At 51.3% G+C, this 10,213-nt stretch overlaps 1 protein-coding gene across 1 annotated transcript; it reads right to left on the bottom strand.

Moving 5' to 3' along the window:
- Positions 1–2,941: 2,941 nt before the first annotated feature.
- ABCD4 (ATP-binding cassette, sub-family D (ALD), member 4) lies at positions 2,942–9,889 on the bottom strand (the record flags this gene model as incomplete). Its single annotated transcript, XM_010130897.1, has 12 exons — positions 2,942–3,037; positions 3,189–3,304; positions 4,433–4,509; positions 4,860–4,912; positions 5,188–5,237; positions 6,403–6,439; positions 6,633–6,724; positions 7,016–7,224; positions 7,492–7,581; positions 7,746–7,837; positions 8,675–8,796; positions 9,728–9,889. Coding segments are annotated over 12 exons (1,196 nt in total), but the record flags the coding sequence as incomplete, so codon positions are not given.
- Between the last annotated feature and the right edge of the window lie 324 nt (positions 9,890–10,213).

Below are 10,213 nucleotides of genomic sequence, written 5' to 3'. Positions count from 1 at the left end.
CTCCCTTTCCCTATCTCTGGTGGGATAGGGACAGACCCTCCACAATGCTGAGGCCCTTCATCTCTCCATGCCTGATACCTCCAGAGAATAGGTGTCTCTCACCAACCTTCCCCCCTTATCACAGTGGGTTTTTCTTCTGGTCCTAGTCCTCTCAAGCACAGACACACCTCAGTGCAACTCCTGCAAACTCTGTTAGCTTCTGTCACTCACCCAGAGGCACTGAGTAAGCCCAAGAGCATCCCTGTCTTGATTTGAAGCAAAGCAGAGAAGCAGCAGGACCAGAGACACTTGCACTGGAGCAAAATGCTGCCAGCTTATGGTGGTGACACAGGCTGGGCATCAGCCAGGTCACTGATAATAAAGCAGATTCCAACAGAGGCAGAAGACTAACAAGGAAGATTACAGTAACTGCTGAGACGGAGCAGCTGGGGAAGCAAGAGTCCCCATCACTGGGGATGGCATTTACTGTACCAGTGAGGGGTATTACCAGCTGACAGAACAGCTGGATGTCATCATTACCATCAGCAGACACCAGCTGCATACTGTGAAGGTGGAGGATGTTGCGGTAAGAGGTGTGGGTGTGGGGTAAAGCCATCCAAGAGGACTGTAAAGGTGCACTGGTGCTGCTCAGGGAAGCCTCTTTGAATTACCCAGACAGAAAGATGATGCTGCTCTGGCAGCAGGGAACAGTGTTGGACCCATGGCCTGCCTACGGGAACAGCTTCCCACCCTCCCTCCTCCCATTCTGTCTCTGCAGCAAGGGAGGGACAAAGTGGATAAGGGTGATGCTGTAAGTGGGTGAATCCCTAAGCGGCAGCTGGGCGTGTTGAGGAGCATCCATGGGCCAGTAGAGATTGTGGGACCTGGCAGAGCAACCTGGAGGCACAGAACAGAGTCTAGAAGGTGCAAGTCTACAGCAGACAAGGGCAGAGCAGAAGATGTGTGTTTATAGACAGACCTGCTGAAGCAAGAAGGAAAAAGGGCAGAGGCCATCTGATGCCCTTCCTTATTTCTCTGCATTACTGTGGGCTGCAGCAGCCAAGCCAAGTCAGGGCTGCTCCCAGATGGCAGCCAGCCTGCCAAAAGTACTGAGCCAAACCTCAGCCCTGTTCTCTTCCAGAATCACCACATGGCAGTGGTGGAATCTACTGTCATCAGCTACCCACATGAGATCATGGGATAAGGTAAAATGCTTGCTTCCCTTCCCCTGAAATCCCTCTTCCCAGAGCTACTGCATTGCAGTGGGAAGTACCACACCAACTCCTGGTAGAACACTGTGCCAACATTGTGCAGCGTGTTAGTAAGTATCTTGGCACGGCCATTACAACCTACACGAGACCATCTGGGCTTTGCATAAGGTGGTAGCAGTAGCACCATGACCGAGAGCACTTACAGCTCAGGATACAGAGCATCCCCCTGAGGCTACCAGTAGAGAAAGACCTGTCCTGACTGTAGGTCCGGGCAGGCTCTGAGGCACATGCTGTGCATGGTGCTCAGCAACCTGGTGGTCCTTCTGCCAGTAGCCTACACATTTGTTTTACTGAAGTGGCTACATGCAGGACACTCTCACTGCTGAGCTATGCAAGCTGATCTCAAAGAAGATCACTAAGTATACAGCTCCAGAGTACATCCAGGTAACACACACAGGCTGGTCTAACACCCACTCCTGGCCAACCACTTTCCCTCAGTCTTAACTCTGCTCGTCTCCAGCACAGGTCCCACACTGGCTGCCCAAGACATGATCAGAGAGATTATGCATTGGGCGCTAAGAAAAATTGCAGAGGATGAGGCCAGTGAGCTTGGGAACCTAACCACCCTGGAAGACCATGAAGACATGCAGCAGATCATAGAGGGATACAAGCATCGGGTGGGGGGGCAGAAGAGCTCCTATCTTGACTCTGCCAGCAGCCACACTCTGCTCCTCCACTGCAGAACCAGGGCCATGTCCAGAAATGACACTATGCAACTGGTGGCCAGTAAGTGCTGAGACCATACCTCCACTGCAGTCTCAGAGTGACCTCTCCACACCACATGGACCCTCAAACTCTCTGTCTCTCAACACCAATGGGAAGCAGGGGACAGAGCATGATTCAGCAGAGGCACAACAGTAAGGTGAGGTGAGCTCCATTTCCTCCTCTAAAAGCAGAGGACCAGAAGCCCTCCCTGGGGTTCCTTGTGCCTTGCAATAGCTGTGGAGGTAGCAGGAGGGCAGGATACCCAGGCCTGGATAGGTATATTATTCCTACCCCTGTTGTGATCTTCAGCAATAGTCTAGTCCAGGACCATTGCCAATATACAAGCAACTCCTCCAAAACAAACCCCAGAAGAAAAGATACCTCAGTCTGGTTACAAGTACTCACTCTTCTCCATAAACGTTGGAAAACAGGCCCCAGATTTTAAGACAAATACGTTCCTTTGACCCGTAACTCTGTGTCATAAGGACAGCAGAGACATGCCCCTTCTCTGTGCCAGCATTCTCCTCCCCTTACAGTGCACCCCTTGGCTCCTGCTGGGGAGCACAGGTATAGAAGTCTGTTCTGCAGAGTTATGTATCAAAGAGACAGAGGTCCCAGCGAGGCACAGAGAGCAGAACAGGAGGCTGCATCTTAGCCTCACACTACTGCATCCTGGACAAATGGAAGCTCCTCTGAACACCGCTTCTTACAAGCTCTGTGAGGCAGGCGTCTTTTCTTTGAGCAGCCTAAGAGCTCAGCCCTTTCACCCATGAGAGGCACAGAGGCAGGAGAAGAGGGCTGAGAGAAGGATGGCATAGATATGTTTTCTTCCACACTGTGAGTTCAGACTTGGCTCCATGTTTATCAGCAAAATCCAGAACTGGTCTTACATCGGACCCTTGTTGATAGCTGCTGGCTCAGCAGCTCCATGTCTGCTATTGAGTACATGTGCAAGTTCTGCAACTGGCCAGACAAGGGCGTGTTTTTCAGCATCCTTCCCCAGCTGGGAGACGCTTCATCTTCTCACATCGAATGAGCTCCCATCTTCCCTCCCCATGAAGTTTCAAAATCCAGCTGTGGAACTGCAATTCAATAACACAAAAACCAAGGGATGTCCTCCCATAGTGAGGCTCTCCAGCCTCAGTCACTCACCTCTGCTCACCAGGGACCCTCCCTACTTCCCCTGTCTTGCCACCAACCAGGGGGGCATGGAGCACCGTCTCCCCATCTCACCTTTTCCAGGCTGGCCCTGTGTCCCACACTGATCAGCGTCATGCCCAGCTGAAGGCACACACGGTACAGTTCATGCTCCACCTCTTCTGTCAGGGCACTGGTGGCTTCATCTAGCACTGAGAGAAAAGTTATAAACCCCACAAATCCTCTCCCAACCAGTCATCTCCTAGTCAAAAGAGCAGAAACTGCCCAGAACATTTCTCACAGTAATGGGAGTTCACCAAGAACATCTGCAGAAGGCAAGTGAGGAGAAGCCTAAGGACTCTGATTTTCCACTGGCACAGCTGGTGTCACTCACCTGGGAAAGCTGACCTTCCCCACAAGCCCTTCAATCCACCCAAGCAGTGCTGTTCACCTCATTTCTCTCCCTAAACAGCTGCCAGCCACTGCCTCATTCCCACCATTATGAAACCCAAGACTTGACCTTCCCAAAGCAGGCCACGTGCCAGAGCGCCACACCCCACCTGGAGCATCCAGGACAGGCTGAGGCACCTTCCTGCCAGTTAAGGTTAAATTCTACAGATCTGGATAAATTCAATTTGTTTTACATAATCTCTCCAGCTTTTAGTTTGCAATTCACAGGTTCCTTCTGCCCAGAGAGCACCCAAGCTGTGCCACTGCCTTAAGGGGAAGAGAGGTACTTAGACATTGCTACTTGCTATCGACACCAGCTCTGTTCACCTACACCCACCCTGGCCCTTGTGACAAGTCCTCCAACAGACCTCCCAGAAGACACCATCAATCTTGGTGTGCAAAGGAATTGCCCGATCTGCTAATGAGAGCTGCTTCTCTGATCTCTCAGGACCATTTCTCCCACCGTTCCTTATCTTCTTTTGCTATGTTACAGCTAAATTTCCCACATTGCTTCTGCATCCCTACAGAGGTTCACAAGCTACAGATACAGCAGCTGACACCACGTTCCCTAGCATGTATGCTTCTTTATGTGGCAACTGGTGAGCATGCTGAGAGGGGGCTTTCACACGTGTCATCAAACCTGGGCCAAGAACATGAATCACTAGTTCCCTAAGAAGAGAATGTCTTATATACAGCCTCTTGATTTACCATCCTCCACATAGATAAAGAAGCGTTTTCACCCCTGAATCCTCTGTGTGCTATGCTGCTAAAATAAGACAAAGCATGTTCCTAGCAAAGAATGGATTTAATGAACTGTCTCTGTACCAGCTTCTCTTTACACCAAAAGCCCTGCCTTTTTCGCATTCCCCTCATCTTTCACAGTCACTCACCTGCATACTTTGGCTGGAGATAGAAGAGCCGTGCAAACGAGAGCCTTTGCATCTCCCCTGGGGACAGGATGTCATACCTGCAACAGGGTCAAGATTAAAACATCCCCCAACAAACAGAGCTTGTTTCTAAAGAGATAATGGTTGCTAATATCAGAGTTCCCTGCAAGCAACTGTCCCTGTGTGTCCCCCTTGTGCCCCTCCACACTGGGACTTGCACTGCATCCCTGTGCACAGTCAGCTGCCTGCAGAGCAGCCTGGCTGGTGACTGTCAGCATTAATGCTTGGGGCATGAAGGCTTCGCCCCCGAATGCTGCCCATCTTCCACAGTACATCTATCTTCGTAAGTCCAGCAGCAATATGCATCTCTTAGAAGACTTTCACATCCAGAGGGATCACCCAAACTCAGGCAGACGGTGAGCTCCCTTACCAGTTCCAGTCCACCTGCTTATCCAGTCCTCCAGCCCTCACCAGCAAATCAGTCTGCAGAAAGCACAGTAGATTTGTGAACACAGCTCCCAATCTTGTCAGCCCACAGCCCTGAGCATGCCCACCCCCTTCCTGCTACTCTCTCTTTTCCAGCTTGAGCTGAAGTTGTTCCATATCCCTCCTCCTCTGCCTGTTCCATGGGAAGTTCTGTCCCACCTGCAGACAATGTTCCCATATGTGCCCAGCACACGGTGATACTGTGCTGCCACAAAACCTCATGCCTTCTTCCCTTGCTGGCGGCACCAGGAAAGAAGGCAGCAATTACTCACCAGTCCGGCCAGTTCCAGGAATCGCACAATTCTCTCATCATCTGCAGACCCTAGGGGAGAAAGCAGTAAAGCATAAAAAGTGGCAATGCGTGTTGAGGCCACAGCTACGAAGAAAAGTTGGTGGGGCACGAGGGAAGGACTGGAGGATGTCCTGCGGTCCATTGGAGCTGACTCCACCACTTAACTGTATCAGGTCCCGAGCTCTGGCACGCAGAGCTTCCAAAGACTGACCTTCCTTAAAAATGTTAACCATGACTGAGAGCAGCATGCCAGGAGGTAGTTGGACTCCACAGTTACACCTGAGATTTGGCTCCATCCATGGTCACAGATGGACACATCCAGAACATGAGGATCCAGGCTTCAATTGCCAAGGCTCTGCCCACCAGCTGCTCTCTTATGGCTGACTGCCCACCATATGCTGCAGGTGATGGAGTCATGGAAGCAGGGACTGGGTAATAGGCAGCAAAAAGATCGTATGTGGGATGGGAAAAATCTCAGGGTGAACCAGCTGTGGGGCAGAGCATGCACTTGAGACAGTAGTCAGCAGCTATGGAAGCTAAGGATGTGCATCTGCCATGGAAGCTGCTGAAGAGCCACAACAGTAGCTGATGGTTGCAGTTACTGTCTACAAGACTGTGACTTCCAAGTGTTTGAAAACAGCACATAGCTCTGCTTCATTCAGAAACTTAAACCTGGACATCTGCAGGCTTCAGCAGACCACATATGGTCTGGCTTGGGAAGAGAGCAAGGGAGAGAAAGGATCCATGTAGTCTGACTTTGACAGCATGCAAGGTCCTGGCACATCATTTAAAGAAGAGGAACAGTGAAAGATGGAGGTGGATGGAAAATGAGTTGAAGACAAGCATGGCTTGCCCAAAGACAGGTTGTACCAGACATATCAGATGCATACAAAGAGCAAGGTGCCTCAACATATACCACGTCTAGCACAACATGCAGAGCACAGCCAGCTTGTCCTCACTGCATCAAGAGAATATATTCTTATACTGAGAACCACGTTCCCTCTCAAAAGGGCAGGAACACAGAGCTGACCTTAACCTATGCTAAGATACATCTTCCAGGGAAAGGCAGAGAGCAACAAAAGTGAAGTGGATGAGCGCTCCTCAAGGAGCGGGGTTGGGGAGAAGCTGTGCTGGGTACAGAACAGGGACCTGACACCACAGGGTTGGCTAATTGCTCTAATGAATTCCCATATACCTGTAACTGGATAGATCTCCTTCAGTGGATAGATCACCTGTTTAACAGAGCAAAAGAAGCCATGTCAGAGGGAGCGGGAGACAGTCCATCAGAGACACAATGGCACGAACTCAGGCATGAGGGAAGGACCAGTCACAGGCATCCTCCCTCTTACAGGCCTTTCTGCAGCACACAGGTTTGCAGGGCACAGCCACAGCTGGGAGCAGAATCGAGGCATCCCCTGGGCTCACCTGCTCGCGCAGGCTTCCATCAGTGAAGAAGGGCCGTTGAGGCAGGAACACCACTCCCCGGGGGCCAAAGCAGGTCAGCATCTTGATGTTCCCTGCAGAGAGACACATTCACGTCAAGCCTCCAGCACCAGCCAGCAACTCCCCACCTGCCCCTGTAAAGTCCTGCCCCATGAAGCAGCCAACAAATCCCAGAAAAGGTATATTAGCAACACAGTGCAAAGCAATGAGAGCCAGAGCAGAGTACGTGATAAAGATGGATGGCTCCAATTCATCAATGACACATTCAGCATCACAAGGTGGCACTGCCTCACAACTCCACACTGCCACTTTCCAAACCCAGGGCAGCCCTGGTTGAGAAAGAGAAGGCGAGAAGCAGTTCTTACCCTGTGTGCTCTCCCAGAGTCCCCCAAGGACCCTCAGAAGAGATGTCTTCCCTGTGCCAGTGTTCCCCACAATCATCACACTGTTTCCTTGTGAGATCCTGAGACTCAAGTCCTTGATGAGCGGCTTGCTAGAGGATGGCACCGAAAGCGTCACTCGTTCCAGAAGGAAAGCTGTGTCCTTTGGCACTGGGTCTTCCCCAGAATGGCTGCTGGGACACCACCAAGACAAAGGAGGAGAGATGTGGCGTTAAGCGATCATCTGAGACTGGCAAAGATCAGGCTCCGTAGACCTCCTGTGCCTCTGTGACAGCAGCCATGTGCCACAGTCCCCAGGAATGACAAATTACAGTGAGCACTGCCTGCTCCAAACAACTGCATGCAACACGCAGCGACGCCAAGGGCTACCTCCATCCTGTGACAGCTGCACACTCTGGCACATAAGCTGCAAGCCAGCCAGTTGCTGAGAGGAGACTCACCCATCCAAATCCAAACTGGCTTTGGCTTCTGAGTAGTTCCCATTCTTTTTTCTGCCCAGGCTCAGCAAGGTCTCTTGCAGTTCACCAATCCTAGACAAATGAGAGGTTGCATGAACACCAGGGGCAACTCTGGCAGCCTCCGCACAATATCCAAACTTGTCTGTGCTTGCTCATAAGCAACAGTTTCTTATTTATTTAGCACAGACCTGGGCATAGTCTTGTCCTGCACTTCCCCTTCTTGCAGAGATTCTCACCTGTGCGTGTAGCCGGCTACATCAGTCACAGTGCTGGAGAGATCTATGAGTTGGCTGAAGCAGCCAATGAGGTAGATGGAAACAAAGGCATTCTGGAAAGAAATCACACGCCAGAGCAAGGGTTAGCACTGAGCTAAGACACTGCCCTTTTCTCCACGGTTATAAGCAGGCAGCCAAGGAGTCCAGACATTTGACCATGTAAGCAGACCCAGTAAAACAAAGGAGGGGTGGAGAAGTCCTCCAGGATGGGGGGAATGAAGGAGAAGGTGACCCTATTTGTATGGAGCAGAGCTTCCTTGCTCAGTACAGCAGTTTTTATCAGGTGGACACATCTCCAGCCACCCAAGGGTGGTGTCTGCAGATGCCTGCCGGCCAACCCAGGACCCTGCACACTCCTGTCTAAACTGCACAGCATCACACATAGCTCAGAGTAGAGTGTTTCAGCCTGCAGAGGCCACTTACCTATTTTTAGCTCTGAACTCTATACCACAAGCCCGTTTTAAGTATCTGGGAACAAGTCAGGTCAGGAAGATGAATGCAAGCCAGCTCAGCCTCGCAAGTGGCCAGGATCACCATGGGGAGCAGACCAGGGCATAACCTGCACCCTCAGCACTCCACAGACCCAATCCTCACCCAAAACACTGAAAGCCAGAGACCTTCTGACCTCCTGGTTTTTTTAGACACAGAGGTCTGAGCTAGGAAACACTTAGGTGTTTCTATTTAAGTAGATGTGTCCTTGACAGCTCTCATCCCCAGGTTAATCCTACACAGCTGGCTCCAAGCTCCTATTTCCATGCCACCACGGGCACCCACTAACCTAAAGGTCAATTGCTGCAGGTTATCCAGCCCCAGTGCCACCAGCCCTACACACAACCTCCGTCCTCAGTTCACCCTCTACAATGGGGTATGGGAGATCATCCTCAGCTCACCTTGCTGATGAGGGCGCTGAGCTCTGTTGGACTCAGGTCACTGCAGACCCCAGAAAAAATGGGAATGGCAATGACCACGTAGCTCAGGATGCTGCCCAGGTAGTCAAAGGTGTTGATCCCAACTGGGCAGAAGCACATAGAGAAAAGACCGTGAGTTAGGGTAGGAACCTCTGTCCCAGCCAGACTCAAGTGCAGCCTATGAGCCCAGTCAGAGGAATATCCACAGTCTTGCCTCAACCTTTCATGATACACAAGAGCACAAGAACCCGTATCACAGGACAGCACAAGCACTAGGGTGAAAATGCATTTGCCAAGGAAAAAGAACTTTGGGGCAGGCCCCTGAGCAGAGAAACATCAGCCAAACACAGAGCTCAAGAACCACCACAGGGCAAAAGCCATTTTGCCTGCTTGTTTCTACTCTTTAGGTGCCTGCCTGACTCACAAGAAATGGGAGGGAGAGCAAAAAGGAAGCTCTGGGGCAAGATGGTTGGCTGTGGAGTCTGTTTTGGAGCACAGGATGGGCAGAAAGACTTAAGACCCCGAACTCCCACAGAGACTCCATTATATTGCTCAGAAGAACATTACGCTGGTATGGAAGATCTGTCTTGATAGTCATTTAACACCCCAAACTGGACTTGGTGACAATGGGAAAAGGGAGAATTTTCCAGGGACAACTATGCTCAAGGACAGACTCTACAGGTAAGAGGTTTCCACTGCTCGCAACCACACACACTGTCTTCTCCCTTCCCAAAGCTCAAGCCTTCCCTCTCTTTCTGGCCACTGAACACCTCCCTCCCAATCCTGCAGATTCCCTTTTTGAGACTTCTGTTCTGGGTCCTCCACAACTTTGCTCTCTACAAGGCTTTTTCACAACAGGATTCCCATTTAGGAGTGCAGGAGGCACCCCCTGTCCACTCTCAGGGCTTTCATGCATCAGCACGAGGCAGGAGACAAAATTCTAGCACTGCTCTAGCAGTAGGGTTCCCAAGCCTGTGGGCTATCGCAATGGAGCTACCACACACCCCGCTTCACCCCCCAAAACAACCCACTCACTGTATAGCCACAGCTCCTTTCCTATCAGCTCCCTCTGGGTCTGCAGCAGGCTCTGCAGCCTCTGGTTCGTGCGCATATGCTCCACTCGCCCAGCCCTGTAAAATAAGATTGCAACATGCCACAGACATCCCGGGAGCACCACAGTGAGGTCAAAGCATGGGCCTTAGGACAGAGGGTCTGGCATCTTAGGCTCCAGGTAACAAACTCTTTGTTGAGCAGGAACTGAACATCCTGAAGATCTTCACCAAGAAACTCTGGCTGAAACATGCAGCCCTGCAAATCTCACCCAGACCCTGTGGGTGCTGCTGTTCTATATAGGAGGAGGTGAGGCAAGGCCAGACATCAGCAAGGCCTGAGCCTGGAGCAATGCACACCCAAGGTTACACACTTTCCAAGCAGAGCCTCACTGGAAGAGAGGGATGGTACTGATACAATGCTGGAGCCAGAAAGGAGGGGGTAGAGATGAGTGCAAGAGGTGACAGCAAG

The sequence above is a fragment of the Buceros rhinoceros genome, unplaced genomic scaffold, assembly GCF_000710305.1.
Source record: "Buceros rhinoceros silvestris isolate BGI_N320 unplaced genomic scaffold, ASM71030v1 scaffold41042, whole genome shotgun sequence".
NCBI lineage: Eukaryota > Metazoa > Chordata > Aves > Bucerotiformes > Bucerotidae > Buceros > Buceros rhinoceros.
Note: the sequence above shows the minus strand (reverse complement) of the source record. Positions and strands in the feature narration are given on the sequence as shown.